General features: G+C 42.8%; 1 protein-coding gene across 1 annotated transcript in view; it reads right to left on the bottom strand.

Moving 5' to 3' along the window:
• LOC141258812 (cytochrome P450 2K1-like) overlaps positions 1-25,929 on the bottom strand; it is a 212,421-nt gene extending 186,492 nt beyond the window's left edge. The window contains exons 1-3 of the mRNA XM_073673959.1: positions 25,782-25,929; positions 25,334-25,530; positions 18,125-18,287 (exon numbers count right to left, since the gene is read on the bottom strand). Coding sequence (XP_073530060.1) covers positions 18,125-18,287; positions 25,334-25,513 — 343 coding nt within the window. The 5' untranslated portion in view covers positions 25,514-25,530; positions 25,782-25,929. The remainder of the gene's footprint in view (positions 1-18,124; positions 18,288-25,333; positions 25,531-25,781) is intronic.
• Between the last annotated feature and the right edge of the window lie 983 nt (positions 25,930-26,912).

A 26,912-nucleotide genomic window follows, 5' to 3' on the forward strand; every position in this document is an offset into this window, starting at 1 on the left:
CTGAGTTCATTGGACAAGGCCTTGTCTCATCAGGATGCCGTCACAGCCTGACACTGAGGAGCGCAAGCATGCCTGCGCTTCTCAGTGTCTGCGGGATGACAGGCTGGATGGCAGCTTTCTGCTGCGATCCAGCCTGTCATCTCGATGTAGCAGAGCTGGAGCTGTCCTGGGAACCATCGAAAGGTAAGGATGATGTTGCTTTATTATTTTTCTTTTATTGCAGGAGATTGTTGGCTTCAGCTGGAATGGGCGTGATGGTAAGTATGGTTTAATTTAGAACAATAAAGAATTGTGTGTTTATTTCAATTAAAGGACTTTATTCTGGGTGTTGTGTTTTTTTTAAATACTTTACTAGAAATTCATGGCGGTCATGTCTAATATTGGCGTGACCCCATGAATTTCGGGTTTAGGGCCAGCTGATAATGCCAAGCTGGCCCTCACCCCTTTATTACCCAGTGAGCCACTGTACCAGGGCCCTGGATGAGTTGGGTACAGCGCCAGAAGATGGCTCTTCTATGAACGCGCCATTTTCCGGGGTGGCTGCAGACTGCAATTTGCAGCGGGGGGGAGGGGTGGGGCAGAAAGTTTGGGCCTCTCTGCGTTGCGGATTCCAGCCCCAGCTGCCTAGTAGTACCTGGCTGGACACAAAAATAGGGCGAAGCCCCACGTATTTTTTTTTTAATTATTTCATGAAATTCATTAAATAATTAAGAAAAAAAGGGCTTCCCTATATTGTTGTGTCCAACCAGGTACAAATGGGCAGCTGGTGGTTGGGGGCAGCCCGTTTCTGCCTGCTGTACCTGGCTGGACACAAATATAGTGCGAAGCCCCACGTCAGTTTTTTTAAAATTATTTCAGGAAATTCATGAAATAATTAAAAAAAAATTGACCTGGGGCTTCGCACTATATTTGAGTCCAGTCAGGTACAGCAGGCAGGAACGGACTGCCCCCAACCACCAGCTGCCTATTTGTACCTGGCCGGACACAACAATATAGGGAAGCCCTTTTTTTCTTAATTATTTCATGAATTTCATGAAATAATAATTAAAAAAAAAAATACGTGGGGCTTCGCCCTATTTTTGTGTCCAGCCAGGTACAACTAGGCAGCTGGGGGCTGGAATCTGCAGCGCAGGGAGGCCCAAGCTTTCTGGACCCCCTCCCCCCCGCTGCAAATTGCAGTCCGCAGCCACCCTGGAAAATGGCGCGTTCATAGAAGCACCTTCTTCTGGCGCTGTACCCAACTCATCCAGGGCCCTGGTGCGGTGGCTCACTGGGTAATAAAGGGGTTAGGGCCAGCTTGGCATTATCAGCTGGCCCTAAGCCCGAAATTCATGGGGTCACGCCAATATTAGACATGACCGCCATGAATTTCTTGTAAAGTATTTTAAAAAAAACACAACACCCAGAATAAAGTCCTTTAATTGAAATAAACACACAATTCTTTATTGCTCTAAATTAAACCATACTTACCATCACGCCCATTCCAGCTGAAGCCAACGATCTCCTGCAATAAAAGAAAAATAATAAAGCAACATCATCCTACCTTTCGATGGTTCCCAGGACAGCTCCAGCTCTGCTACATCGAGATGACAGGCTGGACCGCAGCAGAAAGATGCCATCCAGCCTGTCATCCCGCAGACACTGAGAAGCGCAGGCTTGCTTGCGCTCCTCAGTGTCAGTCTTTCACGGCATCCAGATGAACCGAGGTCATGTCCAATGAACTCAGCTCACCTCATGTACGTCACTGACATCGTGGGAAAATTCTCCTGCGCTCAGCGATTCAGCAGGAGAATTCTCTCACGCTCACCGGATGCGCAGGAGAATTCTCCCACGCTGTCAGTGACGTGCATGAGGTGAGCTGAGTTCATTGTCGGCTCATCTGGATGCCGTCACAGCCAGACACTGAGGAGCACAAGCATGCCTGCGCTTCTCAGTGTCTGCGGGATGACAGGCTGGATAGCAGCTTTCTGCTGCGGTCCAGACTGTCATCTCGATGTAGCAGAGCTGGAGCTGTCATGGGACCCATCGAAAGGTAAGGATGATGTTGCTTTATTATTTTTCTTTTATTGCAGGAGATCGTTGGCTTCAGCTGGAAAGGGCATGATGGTAAGTATGGTTTAATTTAGAACAATAAAGAATTGTGTGTTTATTTCAATTAAAGGACTTTATTCTGGGTGTTTTTGTTTTTTTTAAACTTTGACTATGGGGTTAGTAATGGGGGTGTTTTATAGACGCCTCTCCATTACTCACCTGGGCTTGATGTCAGCTGGCATTATAAGCTGACATCAACCCCAACCCTATTACCCCACTGCCACCGCTACAGGGCAGTGAGAAGAGCGAGGCTAAGTGCCAGAATTGGCGCATCCTATGGATGCGCCATTTCTGGGACGGCTGATGGCTGGTGTTTCTAGCCTGGGAGGGGGTCAATATTCATGGCACCCTTCCTGGGCTATTAATATCAGCCCCCAGCTGTCTGCCTAGCCTTTGCTAGCTATTAAAATAGGGGGGCTAACCGTCATTTTTTGTGGGGGTCCCCCATTTTAATAGCTAGTAAAGGCTAGGTATTCAGCTGGGGGCTGATATTAGTAGCCTGGGAAGCTCCATGGGTATTACCCCCTTCCCAGGCTTCAAACATCTGCCCCAGCCGTCTGTTTAACCTCCGCTAGAGACTAAAGTTACTTGGAACCCCACGCCAATTTTTTTTTTAATAAGTCCTTTATTTTAACACTAAATGACAAGTACAGTAACCAACACTGTCGCTGTACTCCTTATATATGTGACTGACATGTTTCTATCTATCTAATCTATGTGTGATGCTCTATCTTTCTGTTCTAAATTGTCGGGTACCGCTGCTGAATTGCCGGCCGGCTTCTTTAAAGAGACGGTGAATGAAAACACTATTATTTTTTTAAATAAATCCTTTACACTAAATGACAAGTACAGTAAGCAACACTGTCACTGTACTTATAATATATGTGACTGACATGTTTCTATCTATCTAATCTATGTGTGATGCTCTATTCCTTCTTGTCTAAATTGTCGGGTACCGGTGTATGCCGCTGCTGAATTGCCGGCCTGCTTTTTTAAAGAGAGTGTCTTCTGAGCAGTTTGTCATCTTTTGGACACCTTTGAAAGTGTTTTCTATGTGTTTCTATGTGTTTTTGTTTGCCTGCCATTGGTTTTAACGGTGTTCGAAGGTGTTCTAAGGTGTTCGACAGACAGTTCGACGAACAGTTCCTCGAACATCCCGGTGTTCGACGAACCGAACTGAACTCGTACACTACTGGGGTGGCTCAACACTACTGGAGACAGATGCTGCAGCTGAGTGTGCACCTATGTACTGAGAGATATTAGGTATATAGATGGCCGCTTGTGTGGAAGTCAGATCGTGTAAATAAGTCCTGTGCTGTGTACCTGTTCAATCGACCTTGCAGTGCATTTTTTTTGTGCAATTACTGAGATTCTGACAGAAAGAGCAGGGCCCATGCCATAGAGCAGTGTTGTGCACCAGTATACCTCCAATCTATTTTTGCACTTGCAAATGTGATAAAGTAAGGAAGGAAGCCCTTGTAGGCCACTTTTTGACTTTGTGGGGTTGAAATTCAGCTATCTGCAGAAGTTGTCAGTGCAGAGCTTCTGAGTGAAGAGCACAAAAAACTTTTTTTTTCATTTGCTAATGTGACAGTGCAAGCTGTGTTAGCCCAGTTTGACATTTTTTTGGTGGGTGAACTTCAGTTTTATGCACAGTAAGACAAATATATTATTTCTGTTGGCAGGCAGAGTCAACAAAAGATTTTTTTGTGTCGCAAACGTGATACAGTTTTCTAAAAGCCACCTACTATTTTAGTGGCGGTGAAATTCCGCTGTATGTAGAGGTCATGCATTGAAAAACAATATATTATTCACTGTGACTAACATGATACAGCAGGCTAGATCTGATTTTGAAATATCTTGGAGCAAATATTCTATGTTATACAGGCCTCATCCACAGTCAAAAAATACTTTATTCGAGGGGATGGAGGAAACAAGCATCAGAATTACCCAGCCACCAACACAGCATGGGCATGAACCTCATGAAAGAGCCCAACATATGAGTGCATTCTTGCTGCACTATCTTCAACATGATCCCCGTATAGTTATGATTCGAAATAGTGCTGACTTCTGTGTTGCCACTCTGTTAGATCCTTGTTATAAGGGTATATTTTGCCAGATGCTTCCTGCCCTGTAAAGGGACCCGCGAGTATAGAAACACGCTTATACACAACCTTAACATACGTTTGCCCCAAGCGAGCAGTGAGGCACACAGAGTTTATCGCAGCTCTACACTTCCAACCTCCGGCATGTCAATTCGTCAACGCCAAAATATTAGTAGCAGTAGTAGTGTAAGTGGCAGAAGCAATTTCTGAGAGTCCTTTTACACATTTTTTAGAACAGCTCATGCACCTGCACAACAGAGTACATGTCTGACACTTGGTGATTGACTGGAATCAATGGTGCACTCCTTTATTGAGTCTCCATCTGCTTGGTTGGCTGTAGTGGAAGAGGTTTTGGTTCCTAATTCTACAATTTCTACTGTAGTGAAATTAATGCCACTTTGCTGGTGTCTGCCACTAATTTTTGGAAATGTGGAGAATCCTGATTGAGTCTCCATCTGCTGGGTTGGCTATAGTGGAAGAGTTGTCGGTCACAATTATACTAGTTCTGCTCTACTGAAATTAATTCTTTGGTGCAGATATTTTTGTCACAGGGGTACACAAGATATAATCTAAATTGGTTATATTAGTACCATGGTTTATAAAGCAGGATATATTTCATCTTTTAATTCTTCGGTGCTGATATTGTTCTCCATACAGGGATACACATTAGTAATGAGAGAGCATTAAATGTACTCAACTTAGTTGTTCAGCGGTTTCTCAAATCCTACCCATATCTGCCAGAGCTGCTTTGGGAAATTAAAATGGGCACAAAAATTGTGACCATTTCAGAAAATCAGCTATAGTTCTCACCACCCTGGCAGTGCTTCAGCAGCTATTGCAGCTTCCAGCTCACCGACTGTTGTGCAATATCACCACATGTTGGAAATTAACGTTGCAGATCTTGGGAAGGATTTGTGAGCAGCAGAGGGTAGTTGTTGGGTACCAGCTTCAACACGTCCATAGGCTTTCAAATCAACCTCCGCACATAAGAGGTGATGAGTGGGCATGAATGTCTTACATCTGTGCCATCCTCCAAATCTTTGAGGACTCCACCAACATGGTGAGCGGCGATGACACCATAATTAGCATCACCATCCCGCTACTCTGTCTACTGAAATGCTCGATGCTCACAGTTAAAGAGGAGACATTGCAGGCGGAGCAAGGAACTATGCAGCCTCATCTCATCTCAATGCGGATTGGGGGATAATGAGGAGACGGAGGATGAGGAGGAGAACATGGACAGGGAACTCTTAGCTGTCTTGGAAGTTTTGATACCCCTCTTTCAGTGAGTGCAAAAGCTGTATGAGTTTCGCTTAATGACCTTCAGTGGCCTAAACCGTAGCTTTGCTTATGCACGTTATTTCTCAAAACGCATTGCAGATCAGGCCATTGTCCAACTCCTGAAGTGATTAAATTCAAGGCGTAAAGAAAGATCTTTGTCTGTGACTAAGCAACACCGAGAAGTGTGAGCCGATGTTGTACCGGCTGCCATTGCTTATGCAACAAGCTGCATTAGTGGACTTCCTTGCAGAAATGACAGCTGTAGTAGATATGGTTTCCCTCTATGCCAGTCCTTTCACCGAGCTAAAGAATATGGCTGTGGTGAAATACAACTCTCAATGAGAAGCTGTGTCAGACTGAAGAACATTGGGCCCACCAGATGATTTGATTCTGAGGGATCACTTTTCTTCCCCACTAAAGAGCCCCATAGCAGTTGCAAGGTTTGCATTATGAACTCTCCTGAAGGAGAAGCCAGGGTCCACAGGAGGATTCTCCAGTTCTCTGGTGGGTCCATCCAACCCTGCTAAGAAGTAGCTCCGGCTAAGAAAAGTCTGTGTGGAGGTTCCTGGACACTCTATGGCTTCTTTTTTACTGAGGGGGAAACCCATGCAAACACAGGGAGAACAAACAAAATGCTTGCAGATGTTGTCCTTCCTGGGATTTGAACTTAGGTTCCAAGCGCTGCAAGGCTTCAATGCTAACCACCAAGCCACTATGCTGCCATTCTCCCTCTGATATCTAACATGCTGGAGAAACTTGCACCTACTGTCACTCTGTATCTTCAGCTCATTTGTGAGAAACTAATGTACAGTTAGGTCCATATATATTTGGACACAGACAACATTTTTCTAATTTTGTTTCTAGACATTACCACTATGAATTTTAAACAAAACAATTCAGATGCAGTTGAAGTTCAGACTTTCAGCTTTCATTTGAAGTTATCCACATTAAAATTGGATGAAGGATTTTAGGAGTTTCAGCTCCTTAACATGTGCCACCCTGTTTTTAAAGGGACAAAAATTAATTGGACAGATTAAATAATTGTAAATAAAATGTTCATTTCTAGTACTTGGTTGAAAACCCTTTGTTGGCAATGACTGCCTGAAGTCTTGAACTTATGGACATTACCACACGCTGTGTTTCCTCCTTTTTGATGCTCTGCCAGGCCTTCACTGCAGTAGTTTTCAGTTGCTGTCTGTTTGTGGGCCTTTCTGTCTGAAGTTTAGTCTTTAACAAGTGAAATGAATGCTCAATTGGTTTGAGATCAGGTGACTGACTTGGCCATTCAAGAATATTCCACTTCTTTGCTTTAATAAACTCCTGGGTTGCTTTGGCTTTATGTTTTGGGTCATTGTCCATCTGTAGTGTGAAACGACGAACAATCAGTTTACCTGCATTTGGCTGAGCACACAGTATGGCTCTGAATGCATCAGAATTCACTCGGCTGCTTCTGTCCTGTGTCACATCATCAATAAACACTAGTGACCCAGTGCCACTGGCAGCCATGCATGCACAAGCCATCACACTGCCTCCGCAGTATTTTACAGATGATGTGGTATGCTTTGGATCATGAGCTGTACCACGCCTTTGCCATACTTTTCTCTATCCATCATGCTAGTAGAGGTTGATCTTGGTTTCATCTGTCCAAAGAATGTTCTTCCAGAACTGTGCTGGCTTTTTTAGATGTTTTTTAGCAAAGTCCAGTCTAGCCTTTTTCTTCTTGATGCTTATGAGTGGCTTGCACCGTGCAGTGAACCCTCTGTATTTACTTTCACGCAGTCTTCTCTTTATGGTAGATTTGGATATTGATACGCCTACCTCCTCGAGAGTGTTGTTCACTTGGTTGGCTGTTGTGAAGGGGTTTCTCTTCACCATGCAGATTATTCTGCGATCATACACCACTGTTGTCTTCCGTGGGCGCCCAGGTCTTTTTGCATTGATGAGTTCACCAGTGCTTTCTTTCTTTCTTAGGATGTACCAAACTGTAGATTTTGCCACTCCTAATATTGTAGCAATTTCTCGGATGGTTTTTTTCTGTTTTTGCAGCTTAAGGATGGCTTGTTTCACCTGCATGGAGAGCTCCTTTGACCGCATGTTTACTTCACAGCAAAACCTTCCAAATGCAAGCACCACACCTCAAATCAACTCCAGGTCTTTTATCTGCTTAATTGAGAATGACATAACGAAGGGATTGCCCACACCTGTCCATGAAATAGCCTTGGAGTCAATTGTCCAATTACTTTTGGTCCCTTTAAAAACAGGGTGGCACATGTTAAGGAGCTGAAACTCCTAAACCCGTCATCCAATTTTAATGTGGATACCCTCAAATGAAAGCTGAAAGTCTGAACTTCAGCTGCATCTGAATTGTTTTGTTTAAAATTCATTGTGGTAATATCTAGAACCAAAATTAGAAAAATGTTGTCTCTGTCCAAATATATATGGACCTAACTGTATTTGGCCAGCCACTCAGTCTGCAAAATAAAATTCCTGAGAAGGAAATTGGGGAGGTCTTTGCTACTGGTACTGGGGGCACTGCTAAGTTTTGTATTGCGACTTGTGGGTGGCTGGCTGCATATGACTTGTTTATAAGGCAAAATAAATATACAAAAACAAAAGTACTCTTCCACAACTTGGGCTATATTCACACATAGCGTTTTTGATGCATTTTTGCACTTTTGCATTGCTTTCAACGATGAAAAATGCATTCACTGGGAAATGTCATTTTAACATTTTAAAACCTTATCTGGCCATGTGGTGTGTTTAACATCTTCAGACACATCCAGTTTCATTTGCGAAGGAGGGACACTGAAAGTCACAAACACTATTTTCACATCTTTACTATTCTTAAAGGACCAGCAGTCGGCTACACTTTGTTCCCTTTATTAAAACGTGGGTCTCCTATACTGTTATTGCATATGCAGTGACTGCAAGGGCTGCCAAAAATTTTAACGCACCCCAATACCCCTTTGAAGAGACATAGAGGAGGGTCTCAGTAAAACAAATGTTCCCACTATAAAGGAGTGGGTCTCCTATAGTGGTAATTCCCATGCAGTGAATACAAGGGCTGTTAAAATTTTGGAAAAACCCCAATAACAATTTAAAGACACAAGCTGGACCATAGTAAAAACATGTTCCCATTAGAAAGGAGAGGGTCTGCTATACAGTTATAGGGTATGTAGTGAGTCCAATGGCTGCCAAAATTTAGGAAAAACCCCAATAACAATTTAAAGACACATAGAGATGGGTCACAGTAACGAGTACGACATGTTTCCATTAGAAAGGAGAGGGTCTGTTATACAGTTATAGGGTATACATTGAGTCCTTCGGCTGCCAAAATTTGGGAAAAACCCCAATAACAATTTTAAGACACATAGCGGTGGGCCTCAGTAATGACATATTCCCATTAGAAAGGAGAGGGTCTCCCATACTGTTTGCCTTTGCAGTAAATGCAACGGCTGCCCAAAATTTGGAGGAACTCCAATGTCCCTTGCAAGAGATGTAGATATGGTGGTGGAGGATGAGGAGCAGGAGGAGGACAAGAGCAAATAGACAAAATCAGGAAGCATATACCCATGTCTGGTTGTGAAGACAGAGGTGCACGGCAATAGAATTAGACCTCCCCCAAAAAAGACACTGTATTTGAGTTTATGTTACGCTACTATCATTCGGTGGTATTGAGAAGTCTGGCCCAATCCAGCCCTTGTTCATTTTTAGAGTCAGCCTGTCAGCATTTTCAGTTGACAGGCGGATGCGCCTATCAGGGGCACTAAAAACCTGCTCTGACAAAACTCTAGCAGCAGGGCAGGCCAGAACCTCAAAGGTGTAGAGAGCCAGTTTATGCCACATGTCCAGCTTGGATACCCAATAATTATAAGGCACAGAGGAATCACAGAGGATGTTGGTACGGTCAGCAAGGTACTCCCTCAGCATCTTCCGAAACGTTTCCCTCCTTGTGAGAGTACCACGCACCTCAGGGCCTGTGCGATGGGAGAGTCTGAGAAAACTGTCCCAGAACTTTGACAATGTTCCTCTGCCTCTGCTTGATTGAATTTGTGTCTCTCTCGCCTGTACTCCTTGGTTGTCCAACAAACTGTTACATCTGCTGCCAGCATTTTAAAATGGGAATTTTTTTAATAAGTCTGCAACAAGGGCATTCTGGTACTTCCCCATTTTATTAGGCCTGTCCGGCATGGGAATAAGAGACAGAAAGTTCTTCTTGTAGCTTGCGTCTAGAAGTGTCACCAACCAGTAATGACTGTCACCTAAAATTTGGACAACGTTAGAGACACGGGAAAGGCAGCGTAACATAAACTCAGCCATGTGTGCCAGACTGCTACCAGGCAAGACTTCTGTGTCCTCACCAAGAGGACAACTGACCATGCTCTCCTCATCATCCTCCTCATCCTCCTCCTTGTCATCAAGCCATCCACACTAAACAGACTGTATGACAGTTGTGACAGGTAGTACCATCAATAGAGCAGGAAACTAGCTCCTGTTCTTCCTCCTCCTCTTCCTCATTGTCACCCAATCCACTTTGGGATGAGATGAGACTGGTCTGTGTGTAATCACCCTGTATGGTTCCTTGCTCCATCTGACATCCATGTCCACTCCTGAGGTTTTATGTGTGGAGTCTGACCTGAATACTGATAGCCTTGTTGATGCTGGTCAATAACTGCCCTCTTCTGCTCATAAATCCTTCCCAACTAGAGATGAGCAGTGTTCGACTCGAACTGTCCGCCAATCTCAAATTCGAGCTGTTTTGGGCGGTGTTCGAGCCGTTCGACGAACCCGAACAATTTGCAAAAAATTCGACTGTTCGAGGTTATGTTCGATAACTGTTCATGCACCAAAAGCGTAACTGGATTTTTTCACGGTAATACTGTTAATAAACGCTAATAGACAGTTTCAGTGTAGAGTGGGTGGGGGGAGGGGCAGGGGATTGATCTCTGCAGAAATAATGCCGATATCCATTTTTTTTTTTCTTTCCCGCATTTACAGTGGGGCGGTGCAGTCTGTCAGCCTATCAGCAGAGCACACACGCAGCGAAGTGCTTTTTTTCACACAAGCAAGGGCATGTGTCATTGGCTGTGTATGTCACATGTCCTTGCCCTATAAGACCCAGCCTTTTTCCCCGTCACCACCATTTTCTCACTGCTGCAGCTGAGTCTTAGACCGCAGCGCTGCTGCTGTGGGCGCTATACAGTATAACTGTGTGAATTGCGAGCAAATTTGCAGTTAAATAGATAGATAGGTTTAGGAAGTAGGGACTAGTTGTAATTGCAGCCCTTTTGAGAGCTAGGTTACAGCAGTTTCTAGTACTTTTTGCCAGGCAGGTCTGTACCAGTGCTGTGCAAGTGTTTTTTACAGCATTTGGCTAAATGTAGTTAAGCCAATCCTTTTGGGCCTGTAGCAGTGTCTGTTAGTCATTGGAGTAGCCTATCTGTGTTGCAAGCTACACCACCTGTGTATCTAATACCAATTTTTTACTGCATCTAAGCCAGCCAATCATTTTGGACCTTTAGCAGTATCTGGTAGTCAGCAGAGTAGCCCATCTGAAGCAAGCTACACCACCTGTGTATCTAACAACAATTTTTTAGTGCATCTAGCCCAGTAAATCCTTTTGGGCATAGTAGCAGTGTCTGGTAGTCAGTGGAGTAGCCCATCTGAATCAAGCTACACCACTTGTGTATCTAATAACAATTTTTTACTGCACCTAGCCCAGTAAATCCTTTTGGGCCTGTAGCAGGATCTGTTAGTCATTGGTGTAGCCCACCTGAACTAAGCTACACCACCTGTGTATCTAATAACAATTTTTTACTGCATATAGCCCAGTAAATCCATTTTGGCCTGTAGAAGAGTCTGTTAGTCAGTGGAGTAGCCCATCTGAACCAAGCTACACCACCTGTGTATCTAATAACAATTTTTTACTGCATCTAGCCCAGTAAATCCTTTTGGGCATAGTAGCAGTGTCTGATAGTCAGTGGAATAGCCCGTCTGAAGCAAGCTACACCACCTGTGTATCTAATAACAATTTTTTACTGCATCTAGCCCAGTAAATCCTTTTGGGAATAGTAGCAGTGTCTGGTAGTCAGTGGAGAAGCCCATCTGAACCAAGCTACACCACCTGTGTATCTAATAACAATTTTTTACTGCATCTAGCCCAGTAAATCCTTTTGAGCCTGTAGCAGTGTCTGGTAGTCAGTGGAGTAGCCCACCTGAACCAAGCTACACCACCTGTGTATCTAATAACAATTTATTACTGCATCTAGCCCAGTAAATCCTTTTGGCCTGTAAAAGTGTCTGTTAGTCAGTGGAGTAGCCCATCTGAACTAAGCTACACCACCTGTGTATCTAATAACAATTTTTTAGTGCATCTAGCCCAGTAAATCTTTTTGGGAATAGTAGCAGTGTCTGGTAGTCAGTGGAGTAGCCCATCTGAACCAAGCTACACCAACTGTGTATCTAATAACAATTTTTTACTGCATCTAGCCCAGTAAATCCTTTTGGGCCTGTAGCAGTGTCTGTTAGTCATTGGAGTAGCCCATCTGAACCAAGCTACACCACCTGTGTATCTAATAACAATTTTTTACTGCATCTAGCCGAGTAAATCCTTTTGGGCATAGTAGCAGTGTCTGATAGTCAGTGGAGTAGCCCATCTGAAGCAAGCTACACCACCTGTGTATCTAATAACAATTCTTTACTGCATCTAGCCCAGTAAATCCCTTTTTGCCAGTAGAAGTGTCAGTTAGTCAGTGGAGTAGCCCATCTGAACCAAGCTACACCACCTGTGTATCTAATAACAATTTTTTACTGCATCTAGCCCCTTTTGGGCATAGTAGCAGTGTCTGTTAGTCATTAGATTAGCCCACCTGTGAAGCCCATTTCTGTTGTGCGAGGTTGGGGAGAGAGGGCAGCGGAAGGAAGCATGATTCTTACCTCGCCACCAACACAACAAGGACTTGGTCCTCCTGGATGTGCAAGATACATGAGTGCCTTCTTGCTGCACTATCTGCAACATGACCCTCGGATTGTCAGAATTCAAAGTAATCCAGACTACTGGGTTGCCACACTCTTAGATCCACGGTACAAAAGTAAATTTGCCGAAATAATTCCTGCCATAGAAAGGGATTTACGCAGGCAGGAGTATCAGCAGAGGCTGTTACAAAATCTTACATGTGCTTTTCCACAAAACACCAGTGGTGCATGTAGTGAATCTCACAGTTCTAACTTGCCAACCGTGCGACTGTTGAGTCTTCATCACTCAAACCGTAATAGTATCACTGTATCTGCTGGTAACAGCAATTTTGTGGAATCGTTTCACCAATTTTTTAGCCCATCCTTTGCAAGGCCACAGGAGACAAGAAGTCTGACACATAGTCAACGCCTAGAGAGGATGGTACAGGAGTATCTCCAAGTGAACATCGAAGCCATGACTGTGTCACTGGACCCTTGCTCATTTTGGGCTTCCAATCTGGAAAAATGTCCTGAGCTCACCACTCACGCCTTGGAGATCTTGTCGTGCCCCGCAGCCAGCGTTCTCTCTGAGTGTGTTCAGCGCTGCTGGTGGTATGCTGACAGATAAGCGCACGCGGCTGTCCACTGACAATGTAGACAGACTCACGTTCCTAAATATGAACAAATCATGGATCCGCAAGGACTTTTCTACCCCTGAGTCATCCTGGGGAGACTAAAAGCTTGAGGATTTTGAAAAAATTACCTCACCAACCATTTTAAGCAACTCTGGGGCAATTGATGCCACTTAAATGGTGTCTGTGCCATAATTTTTGGAAAAAATGGAGACTCTTTTTGGAGTCCCCTTGCTGTGTTTAACATGATGTTGGCATCGTCAATTCCAGGTGGGTTGAGTCGCCCCCCCCCCCTTTTAACCGTAAGAAACTACATACACTATGGCTTGGGGTAACACAGATGGGTGAGTCTGAAGAGCTGTTTACTCATGCTATAGCCTGGGAATCAGAGGTCTGCTCCAAAGCTTCAGTGTCTCCTAGTCAGCGTAGTAACCCATCTGAAGCAAGCTACGCCGCCTTTGTATCTAGCAACAATTTTTTGCTGCATCTAACCCAGCCAATCATTTTGGGCTAGTAGCAGTGTCTCATAGTCAGCGGAGTAGCCCATCTGAAGCAAGCTACACCGCCTTTGTATCTAATAACAATTTTTAACTGCATCTAGCCCAGGCAATACTTTGGGCATAGTAGCAGTGTCTGCTAGTCAGCGTAGTAGCCCAGCTGTTTTGCAAGCTACACCACCTGTAGATCTAATTACAAATTTTTAACTGCATCTAACCCAGGCAATACTTTGGGCCTAGCAGCAGTGTCTGCTAGTCAGTTTAGTTGCCCAGCTGTTAAGCAAGCTACACCACCTGTGGTTTGGACACTTAATTTTTTCAAAGGAAATGCTTCGGGCCCCTGGGACACTCAGTGAAGAGCATAGGGGAGGCGTCCCAAGGTAAGGGGGCTGGTACTGGCGGTAGCACGCCTTGCGGCGGTCCGCCAAGCTCGATCCTTGTAAAAGCTTTTTAACTGCAGTGGCTTTAGTGGACGCTACTGGAGCTGGAATTACCGCGGCTGCTTGCACCAGACTTGCCCTCCAATAGATCCTTGTAAAAGAATTTAAAGTGTACTCATTCAAATTACAGAGCTTAGACCTGTCTCCACTGAGGGGGGGTCTCGACCCACCAGCGGACAGGCACCAGTATTGGGAGAGGGGGGCTGGCCGTCAGGGTCCACCGCAGCTCTGGCACAAACCCGGCGACACGGAGGTCGCACGGGCAGGAACGGCCTGGCCGTGTCGGCTTCGCACTCCAGAGTAGTCCCTCTGCCCTCTCGCGCCCCTAACCTCAAAGGGATGCACAAGCGGCTTTTCTTCCCAGGGCTGTTCTTCCACCATACTACCTTACCTCCCTCGCCCTCTTTCCTTCTTCCATTTTCCATCGAACCCCTCGGCTCTGTGGTGTCCGCTCTCCCTCCAGCTCTCTCCTTCTCACAGGTGGACTACCACATGTATTCACACTGTGGCGAATCTTTTGAGCCCAGGCATAAGAAGTCGTCGAGGTAATGGATAATATGTGCCCCCTTAGAAACGTCCATGACGACCCATTCGAGGAAGCAACTAAATGCCTCAAATAGTGAGCAGGATCTGGCGCACCCCAAGGGCAAACAGCGATCTATATAGTATGCTCCTTCCCAGAAGCAGCCCAATAGGCGGACACTATTTGGAGGCAGAGGTAGTAAGTAACCGGAATGCCCCCTCAATGTCAGCTTTGGCCATTAGAGTGCCCCTTCCCAACTTCTTGACCATCCTGATTGCCTTGTCAAAGGATGTACAGTATATAATACTGTACTTGGTTCCGCGTCGATGTTGTCGTTTACTGACCTGCCCCTTGGATATGACAAATGGTGGATTAGTCTGAATGTATTGGGTTCCGTTTTTGGCACGACTCCCAACAGGAATACCACTACGTCTTGTAAGGAAAGTGTTCTGAATGGAACCGCCATTCTACCTAAAGATATTTATTTTTTTAATGTCACAACGTCTGCGTGTTGGTAGGCTGATTTTAGATTTTTACTCCAGCCTTTCTTGATTTTAGAAGGGCATGACATGCCTATATCTGTATCTCCTCCTACTTTTACTCCTCCACCTCTTTTCTTTTCGCATGACTATATGTACTTGTCACTTTTCCATGTGTTAGTTGTGTCTTCTGAGCAGTTTGTCGGCTTTTGGACACCTTTGAAGGTGTTTTCTATGTGTTTTCTATGTGTTTCTATGTGTTTTTGCTTGCCTGCCATTGGTTTTAATGGTGTTTGATGGTGTTCAGGAAACAGGAAAAATGTATGGGGGCGCTACACTTCATGGGGCACAATGTACGGGCACTAAACTGGCAAAGGAATAAAGCCTGGCATAGATGTTACATAATAGACTCTTCAGCAGTAGATTAATTCATAGAGATGTGCAATTTCTACAATGGGGTCACTTTTGGGGTTTTTCTGCTGTTCTCCGCAAAACGTGGCCCACAAACTATTCTACCAAAAGCTATGCTCCAAAAGCCAAATAGTGCTCCTTTCTTCTCAGAGCCCTAACGTGTGGCCTAACAGTAATTTCTGATGACATTCGGGAGAAATAGCATAACAAATTCTGAGGTCTTTTTTCTTCTATTATCCATTGCAAAAATTACAAACTTGGGGCTAAAACTACATTTTCATGAAAAAAATGAAAACCTTCAGTATGACCACCTAATGTTATCAAATTCTGTGTAGTACCTGTGGGTTCAAAATGCTCACTATAACCCTGGATAAAATCCTTGAGGAGTGTAGTTTCCAAAATGGGACAAGTTGTAGGGGTTTTCCACTGTTTAGGCACATCAGGTGCTCCTCATACTCAATATTACACCGGCAGACCATTCGATCAAAGTCTACGTTCCAAACATCACTCCTTCCTTTCCAAGCCCTGCCGTGTGCCCAAACAGTGTTTTTTCCCCACATATGGGTATTGGCTTACTCAGGAGGAATTTCACAACAAATGGTATGGGGTAATTTCTCCTGCTACCTTTATGAAAACGTAAAATTGTGGGCTGAAAAACATTTTTGTGGGAGAAATGTGAAAATTTTATTTTTATGGCTCAATGTTATAAACTTCTGTGAAGCACCTGTGGGTTCAAAATGTTCACTATACCCCTTGAAAAAATCCTTGAGGGGTATAGTTTCCAAAATGGTGTCACTTGTGGGGGGTTTCCACTGTTTAGGCACATCAGGGGCTCCCTAAACATGACATGGCATCCGCTAATTATTCAAGCAATTTTTACATTCAAAAAGTCAAATGGTGCTCCTTCCTTTCCGAGCCCTGCCGTGCGCCCAAACAGTGGTTTCTCCCCACATATGGGGTATCATCTTACTCAGGAGAAATCGCACAACTAATTTTATGGTTCATTTTATCTCATTACACTTGTGAAAATAAAAAAATGAGTCTGAAATAAACTTTTTGTGAAAAAAAGTTAAATGTTAATTTTTTCCTTCCAGGTTGCTTCAGTTCCTGAGAAGCATGTGAAGGGTTAATAAACTTATTGAATGCGGTTTTGAGCACATTGAGGGGTGCAGTTTTTAGAATGGTGTCACTTTTGGGTATATTCTGTCATGTAGACCCTCAAAGTCACTTCAAATGTGATGTGGTACCTAAAAAAATTATTTTGTAAATTCTGTTAGAAAAATTAGTAGTCGCTGGTAAACTTTTAACCCTTTTAACTTCCGAACAAAAAAATATTTTTGTTCCAAAATTGTTCTGATGTAAAGTAGACATATGGGAATTGTTGTTTATTAACTATTTTGTGTGACATATCTCAAAGTTTGAAAATTGCAAAATTTTCTACATTTTTGCCAAATTTCCTTTTTTTAAAAAAATAAAACTAAAAATAAACGCTAGTGATATTGAAGAAATTTTTACAACTATCATGAAGTATAATATGTCATGGAAAAACAATCTCAGAATCAGGTGGATCAGTTGAAACGTTCCAGAGTTATTACCTCATAAAGTGACAGTGGTCAGAATTGTAAAAATTGGCTTGGTCATTAAGTACATAATTGGCTTCGTCCTTAAGGGGTTAAACAATGTTTTACTTCAAAGAAGGAATCATTTGCAATCCCGTGCTGCAACGTCTGTATACTTTTTTTTCTCCTCCCCAGCCCAGGAGATGTGGTATGATCAGACTATGTTCCTGTACAGTCAGACACAGTCATTACACAGTACACAGCAGGGGAACATTTGTAAGATTATCTCAGCACAGGAACATTTTTTTAAACACATCCAATTCTGAAAGTTATTTTCATTTCAAGATCTATTGATTAAAATGAACTTTTCTTCATGGAAAAAAACAGTCTGCCCTGCAATGACCATTTTCATGCATATTTGCAAAGGTCCTGATCACTTTATGACCTTTTTTTCTACCTGTCCTGAAGCAAGCTTATTTTGTTCATGTAATCTTGGGACAGAAGGAAAAGAGGAAGCAATAAGGACCTCAAATGATCATAGCTTTTTCGCCAGAATTCTGGCATCAAAACCTATGAAAAGTTGCAATTTTTTTGCGAACACAAGCTTGCCCAAAAATGTTGTGACTTTTGTCACTTTCACGCCTATTTCGCCCAGCTCTAACAAACTCGAGCTTGGGTGGTATGGGGGCATGACGGGGCATGGGGACCCCTGCTTCTCAAATTCATGATGGGGCCAAGTTATATGCCTTCAGAAAGGTATATAAAAATGTTCTTAATTGATTTTAAGTTTTTTACTTTTTTAAGTAAAATCGATGCATCAACGGAATGTTTCTTACTAGTACTTTTTGTTTCATTTTTTTTTTCATTTTAGTGTTATTTTAAAATGTATTATTGTGTAATCAATTTCTTGTTATATTTCCAAATAGGACAGTTTGAAAATTTCAGAACCAAGACAGGCAGGTCTAGGATATTGTTGTTACCGCAAGATGATCTTGGAGGATAGATCTGGTGCCCACATGTGATCAACTTGACTCTGGGGACCCACAATTGTAGTTGAAGATTTTCAGACTAGACAACCTTTTTAACAAAGTAAATTAACTAGTAAAACAAAATCAATCCATCCCCAATCAGTGATAATTTTATGAACTTTACCGTGTCCTTTGAACATTTCATCAAGCAATGCCACTTTAGGTCTTCCTGAAAATTCATCTGCGTGATTGACCAGGGCGTCTTTTACAGCCTCGTACCCACATATGACAACAACTTTCTCTACTCCTAATTGTAAGGTGTACACGGGTCCATACTTCTTAGATAGCTGAAAAGTGAAATTAATATTTTTTAGTGAATTTATTAATGATATTTTGCAAGTTTTTTTTATGAAGAACAAATTCTAATAGAGCAAAATTTATCATAGACGTTTTCAGATTTTATCGTAATAAACTTTATCCTCTTGTCGTCATGGACAATTTTGATATTTGTGCTTTTTCTTCTCCAAGAGCCATAACTTGAATCTGAAGATCAGTACAATTATGTCAATTCCAAAAATATATATTTTTTTATATATAGATTTTATATATAATATAATTCATCATTTGCACAGTCTAACCCCTTCACTCCCAGGCAGATTTTCAGTTTTTCTGTTTTCAGAGTTTCCTCCCCTTCTTCCAAAAGCCATAACTTTTTTTTATTTTTCAGTCCTCAAAGCCGTATGAGGGCTTGTTTATGTGGGATGAGTTGTACTTTTAAATGAGATCATTCATTTTATCCTGTAATGAAAAATGAGGAAAAAATTCCAAGTGCTTATGGAATTGCAAAAAAGTGCAATTCCACAATTTTTTTTTATATTCACCATGTTCACTACACAGTAAACTTGACCTGGCAATACAGTACAATTACACAGATAGCAAATATGTATAGTTTTTAATTCTATTTATGTGGTGAAAAAAAATGTGTAAATTTGTAAAAAAATATATAAATTTTCCAAGTCCCTTAACAGTTTCATTTCTCGGGATCTGGGGCTGGGTGAGGGCATATTTTTTGCACCCTGAGCTTACATTTTTACTGATATCATTTTGAGATAGATACAGGGTTTTGATCTCCTCTTGTTGCATTTTACTGCAATGTTGTGGCGACAGAAAACGTAATTCTGTAATTTTGATTTTAGTTACACTGTTTACTGATCAGATTAATTTATTTTGGTAGATTGGACTTTTAGGAACTCAGCGATAGCAAATATGTGTATTTTTTTTAAATGTTTTAGTTTTAATATGGCAAAAGTAGGGAGATTTAAACTTTTGTTTTTTTTTTTATATTTTTTAAAACTTTTTTAAACTTTTTACTGGATTTAAAGAAGTTGTCCACTACTTTCACATTGATGCCCTATCCATAGAATGTGGCATCAATATATGACGGGCCGGGTCCCGCACGCGGAATCCCCGCCGATCAGCTGTTAGGGTGCTTGGCCATCCATCTGTAGTGGCCGCCGTGGGGTACTGCACATCTGCCTCCCATTCAATTGAATGGGAGGTGGATGTGCAGTAACAAGCACTGGCCAGTACAACTTGACGGCATAACAGTTGATTGGCAGGGGTGCCGCATGCGGGACCCCGGACCATCATATATTGATGCCCTATCCTACAGATAAGGCATCAATGTGAAAGTAGCGGACAACCCCTTTAATAGTGCTTAGGGACTATTAAATACAGAAGCTACGATCTTCTGATCGCTTGTGCAATGCATAGCTGTGCATTAGCACTGCTATGTATAGCGTAAATCACAATCTCCTATGAAGGCCAACTGGCTTTCACAGGAGGATAAAAATGAATGGCAGAGAGGAGTCTTCAGCAGACTTTTGCTTATCATGGCAACCCATCGGCGCCCTAGATCACATCACAGGGCCAATGGGCGTGTATCAGGAAATTGACAGCGGCATTTAGCAAGTTAACAGCAGATTAAATCATCGATCATCTGCTGGGAAAGATTCAGGCTTGGGGAACAAGCCTTCATCAAAAGCAGAGACACAGCTTTGGGCATACATGACTGTCGTGAGAAGGTGAAGTCACTTTTCTTTTTCTATGCCTTGACTTTCGTACCAAAATATTTCAAACTGGCACAAGCGGCGGTTCATGAATTTTTACACAAAATATGCAAATTGCCTCTTCAGAGAAAAAGAGGACTTGTACTCTACAGCGCCACCTATTGGAAGCAGCAATCCTACAAGTCACAATCAACCCTTTAACGAGCCGTGCATTATGACTTAGGATAAAAGCCAAATCAGAATTTCAATTTGCAGACACGGTGTTTCGGACTGTTGGCCCTCGTCAGTGCAAAGTATGAAATCTAATTTGGCTAGGTGAGAGGCTCTGGACTGAGGTCTAAGGGGTTCACCTTACACAAAATAAAAATTCTCTTTCTTGCCATTTTTTTCTTTGACTTTTTAAAACAAAAAGTGGCATGGTCTGCAAAATTTGCAAGAAAAATGCAGACAGATATAAAATCACTCTGGGTGGAGACTGGAGTACATTTCTGCAAAAATGTTGTGAAATTTTTGAAAAATCGCACATGATGAATCAGTCAAAATCATCTGGAGACCTGAAACCCGGCTCACTAGTATAAAGTGATTGAACATAAAAAAAACACAAACACAAATAAAAAAGACTTTTAAAAAGGCACAAATTAAAGAATAAGGCTAAAATGAAAAATAGGTAAGAAAAACTAGAAGAGAAAAGGAACAAATGCTTTAAGAATAAAGCTCATGGTCCCCATTCATCATTGCTGTTTCTCTATTTTTCTGGAGTAATTTGTTTCTTTTTAGTGTCTTTGCTCTTGTGCCTTATTACTTATACATTTTGCACCCCTCTAAGTTGCATATCTTTTTCTTAATTCTTTTTGAAAATATTTTTCTTCAACAAATTTGCTTATCTAGATGTTTTAGACAAATTCTTGAAATGTGACTTTTGCCAAATGTCGTAATTTTTTTTTTGTGGGGGGGGGTGCAATTTGGTGCATTTTCCTACCTTTTTAAAGAATTTTTGCAATTTTTGGAGATAAAAAGTCACCAAGAATTGTTAAAGACAAAAATAAAGACTTCTTTTTTATTTTGCACCAAGTTCATGGACCATGGTCCCAATTTTGAGAACATCAGCGAATACAACAAGACTAAATAGGAAAAGTTACTTCAATAAATCACAATTGATAAGTAGGGCCCCTTTGTCTATAATTTCCTTTGACTTACATGTAAGCTCTTGACCTGTTGTTGTCTCTTGTTTCTCTCTCCTGTTTTCCCATTCCATATTTCCCGTACTTTTCTAATATTACATCAAAACCAATTGGATATGTAAATATATGTAACACTTGTTAATATGGTAGATAACACAAGATACACAATTCACAATAAATAATATCACATCTCATCATCTCCTCCTGTACAATGACTGATAACAGCTCTATATACAGTAGATAAAACAGGATCCACCATTCACAATAGGTGATGTCACAGCTCACCTCCTCCTCCTGTACAATGACTGATAACACCTCTATATACAGTAGATAACACAGGATCCACCATTCACAATAGGTGATGTCACAGCTCACCTCCTCCTCCTATACAATGACTGATAACACCTCTATATACAGTAGATAAAACAGGATCCACCATTCACAATAGGTGATGTCATAGCTCACCTCCTCCTCATCTACAATGACTGATAACACCTCTATATACAGTAGATAACACAGGAACCGCCATAGACATTAGGTGATGGCATTGCTCACCTCCTCCTGTACAATGACTGAAAACACCTCTATATTCAGTAGATAACACAGGACCCACCATTCACAATAGGTGATGTCACAGCTCACCTCCTCCTCCTGTACAATGACTGAAAACACCTCTATATACAGTAGATAACACAGGACCCACCATTCACAATAGCTGATGTCACAGTTCACCTCCTCCTTCTGTACAATGACTGAAAACACCTCTATATACAGTAGATAACACAGGATCCACCATTCACAATAGGTGATGTCACAGCTCACCTCCTCCTCCTCCTGTACAATGACTGAAAACACCTCTATGAACAGTGGATAACAGAGAATCCAACATTCACAATATGTGATGTCACAGCTCACCTCCTCCCCCTCCTGTACAATAACTGATAACACCTCTATAAATAGTAGATAACTCAAAATCCATCATACACAATAGGTGATATCACAGCTCCACTCCTCCTGTAGCATAATGATTGATGTCTAAACATATACAGTAGGGAAAAAAGTATTTAGTCAGTCACCAATTGCGCAAGTTCTCCCACTTAAAAAGATGAGAGAGGCCTGTAACTGACCTACTTATTTTCCACCAAAATTTGAAAAAAAATTCTTTCCAAATCAGACAATGTGATTTTCAGGATGTTTTCTCATTTTGTCCCTCATAGTTGAGGTCTACCTATGATGTCAATTACAGGCCTCTCTCATCTTTTTAAGTGGGAGAACTTGCACAATTAGTGGCTGACTAAATACTTTTTTTCCTCACTGTATAAAATGCACTACAAGCACGGTATTTTTGTTTGTGGCATCTGTTTTAGGTTTCTTATATGACTCAAAAAATGTGCGAGCAAAAATATAATAATAAATAAATATATATATATATCTACAATATAATCGTACAAGCGTCCCTCTGTCTGAAGCCTCTATAGACTGCCTGCGCAGTCTGGACCCCACAGAGGAACGCAGCCACATCCTAAACGAGAAGTTTAGGATGAGGATTGTGGCCCTGGACATCGTGGTATCCGTAAGCACTGAACGCATACGGGGATCTCCGGCCCCCTAACAACTCACCTATCCGGTTGACCGCGCTGTGTCTTCAGGCCGGTAGCCGGGAGATGAATGCGCCATTGGAATCGGCACATGAGCATAGCGATAACCGATGCCATTTTGCTGAAGACATATTTGCAATGTGTCTTCAACAAAATGGCACTGGACTCTCCTCCCCCGGCCTCTGGCAGATTGGGACACAGCGCTGGAGCACAGGGAAGAAAGGTGAGTATAAGTGTTTATTTTTTTGTACGTGATGGGGATGAGTGGTGCCATGAGGTGAGGGGCCCATGCATACCAGGATTGGGGGATGAGGGGACCATGCATTCCAGGATTGGGGGATGAGAGGGTACTATACATACCAGGATTGGGGAGGGGAGGGTGAGGGGACCATGAATATCAGAATAGGGATGAGGGGACCATGCATAACAGGATTGGAAGTGAGGGGACCAGGCATACCAGGATAGGGATGAGTGGGTATCATGCATACCAGGATTGGGGATGAGGGGTGCCATACATACCAGGATTGGGAAATGAGGGATGCCATGCATACCAGGATTTGAGTGTGAGGGGATGCCATACATACCAGGATTGGGGGTTAAGGTGTGCCATACATACCAGGATTGGGGGTGAGGGGTGCCATACATACCAGGATTGGGGAGTGAGGGGGTACCATGCATACCAGGATTAGGGGGGTGAGGAGACCATGCATACCAGGATTGAGGGGTGAGGGGACCATGCATATCAGGATTGGGGGGTGAGGGGTGCCATGCATACCAGGATTGGGGGATGAAGGGTGCCATGCATACCAGGATTGGGGGATGAGGGATGCCATGTATACCAGGATTGGGGGATTAGGGGTGCCATGCATTCTAGGATTGAGGGGTAAGGTGTGCCATACATACCAGGATTGGGGGGGGTGAGGGCTACCATACATACCAGGATAGGAATGAGGGGGTACCATGCATACCAGGATTGGGGGGTGAGGGGACCATGCATACTAGGATAGGGATGAGTGCTACCATGCATACTAGGATTGGGGGGTGAGGGGACCATGCATACCAGGATTGGGGAGTGAGGGGACCATGCATGCCAGGATTGGCAGGTGAGGGGGACCACGCATAGCAGGATTTGGGGGGTGAGGGGGTACCATACATACCAGGATTGGGGGGTGAGGGTGTACCATATATACAAGGATTGAGGGGTGAGGGGGTACCATACATTCCCGGATGGGGATGAGGGGGTACCATGTATACCAGGATTGGGGGTGAGGGGGTATCATGCATACTAGGGTTGGTAGGTGAAGGGGTACCATTCATTCCAGGATTGGGGGTTGAAGGGACCATGCATACCAGAATTAGAGGGTGAGGGGACCATGCATACCAGGATTGAGGGGTGAGGGGGACCATGCATAGCAGGATTGGGGGGTGAGGGGTGTCATACATACCAGAATTGGGGGTGAGTGAACCATGCATAACATGATTGGGATGAGGGGTACCATGCATACCAAGATTGGGGGGTGAGGGGACTATGCATACCAGGATTGGGGAGTAAGGGTGCCATGAATGCCAGGATTGGAGGGTGAGGGGACAATGCATACCAGGATTGGAGAGTGAGGTGACCATGCATTCCAGGATTGGGGGGTGAGGGACCATGCATACCAGGATTGGGGGCTAAGAGGACCATACATATCAGTATTGGGGGGTGAGGTGTCCATGCATACTAGGATTGGAAGGTGAGTGGTACCCTGCATACCAGCATTGGGAATGAGGGGTACCATACATTCCAGGATTGGGGGATGAGGGGTGCCATGCATACCAGGATGGGGGGGTGAGGGGGTACCATACATACCAGGATTGGAGGGTGAGGGGGTACCATACCTACCAGGATTGGGGGTTAGGGGGTACCATACATTCCCAGATGGGGATGAGGGATACCATGCATACCAGGATTGGGGGATGGGGAGGGGGTACCATAAATACCCGAATGGGGATGAGGTGGTACCATGCATACCAGGATTGGGGGGTGAGGGGACCTTGCATGCAAGGATTGGGTGGTGAGGGGACCATGCATACCAGTATTTGGGGTTGAGGGGTGCTATGCATACCAGGATTGGGGGTGAGGGGTGCCATGCATACCTGAATAGGGATGAGGGGTGCCATGCAAACCAGGATAGGATGGGGACAGCACATAACAGGATGGGGGAACAGGATTGGGGAGCAAAAATACCAGGATGGGGGCAGCACAAATACCAGGATGGAGGCAGCAAATAAACCAGGAGGGTAGCAGCAAATACCAGTATGGAAGACTATATACCATTAAAAATGCTCGCCACCCGTGCATAGAATGGGTTCAATAGCTAGTGTGTGTATATATATATATATATATATATATATATATATATATATATAAAAGCACAAGCCAAAAGAAGACAACCAATCAGTGAGAAGGAAGTCTAAATTAAGCAAATCCATTAAATATTTACTGTCTTCCAGGCAACAGAATCATAACCCTTTAGGATTTAGTAGTCAAAATAGTGAATGTTACCTGATGCATTGTCGTATGTGGTCTCTTCATGTCTAGAATGTGCAGATTTCCAATGACAGGAAGAGGTCGAGGTCCGGGGGGCAAATTATAAGCATTTTTTTTGCATCCAAAGAAAAACAGAACAAAAACAAGGCATAAAATAAGAGACAGAACCAATGTGATGGGATCAGATGGGATCATAATGCCAGGAATGGTTTCTATAGAAAGACAAATAGAAACAATTAAATGTGCAAACATCTATAAACATTATCTATCTATTATCTATCTATCTATCTATTTATCTATCTATTTCATGTCTTTCTTTCTCTTTCTTTCTTTCCTTCTCTTTCTTTCTTTCTTTTTCTTTCTTTCTTAGTATATTTACACAGAATATCTATAAATCTATCCTATTGAACCTAAAATCCTTCTATATTCTCAGTACTATTTTCTTTCCCACATTTATGCTTACATTGTTAATGAAACGTCCACGACTGGATCCTGCTCTTCAGTGTGATTTTGAAGTTCTAATTCACATACCATAACATGGAAAATGTAATGTGATATTTATAACCCGCCCAGATATTTGGGCCAAGGAATTATTTTCTTTGAGATTAGCTGAGCTGTGGAGCAAACTTTTCCTAGAACACTTGTCAACTACAAATAAAATCTAACTGACACAACCAATGGGGACAGAATGAGTTGCTGCCAGACTCCACTGCTGTCAGACACCTCCGGCGAAGATTTATCAACAAAGAAAACAAAAAGGGCATCGTGTTTAAGTAACAATTGTTGGATCCTTTTCTTCCCCAAAATCATCTGTTAAATGGTATTCTGGAGGCCTTCATTGATGTTCAGTCAATCTCACCGATAACGGAGTGTTCAGCTGACTTATAATGTATTACCTAATGTGTAAGCGGGCCTTTACAGCTGATTGCTGGGGTTCTTTGCATTGGGCACTATGTGATCCACTTACAGGGAACTCTTCTGACGAAAATGTAGGTCACCTACATTTTTTCAATAGGACTGAAAACTAGAAGTGAAAGAATCAATTTGCCAAATTTGCAGCAAACTAATGGCCAATTTTACTGGATTCTAAGAACCAGGGAGGTTTTGAAAAAATGTTTTACTAACCTCAGTCCTCCATACCTCTCCCGCTGCCACCGATCCTCTGATCGGCTCCTCTACCTCCTCCCTTCTGTCTTTTATCAGCTTTGCTTTCCAGACCCCTGGCACTGCTGTTCTAGACCCCACGCTATTATGTGAATGATATGCAGCACTCAGTCACTTGGGGCACAGCATTACAACATTAGTCATTGATGAAGAAAGTATAGCATCAAAGCTTAACAACTGTGCTAAAAACAGTATATTGTGACGCATTCTTTGTGAGGTATTTTTTCAGAAAACAAAATGCTAAGCACATTGCATGTCCCAAAAACCGTAGTGGCAACCGACTGCAGTATTGGTATTAAACTAAAGTAACAGGTGTGCAAAATAATCAGTAGTTTGCGAAACGCAGTCTTTGAGGTGCAGAAATTGAGTTACAGGTTTTTTTTCTTTCAATAATATTGATAGTTTGCGTCTGCATGAAGAATAAAAAAAA

This window comes from Phyllobates terribilis, unplaced genomic scaffold, assembly GCF_046119375.1.
Source record: "Phyllobates terribilis strain yellow unplaced genomic scaffold, ASM4611937v1 Scaffold_3__8_contigs__length_932513732, whole genome shotgun sequence".
NCBI lineage: Eukaryota > Metazoa > Chordata > Amphibia > Anura > Dendrobatidae > Phyllobates > Phyllobates terribilis.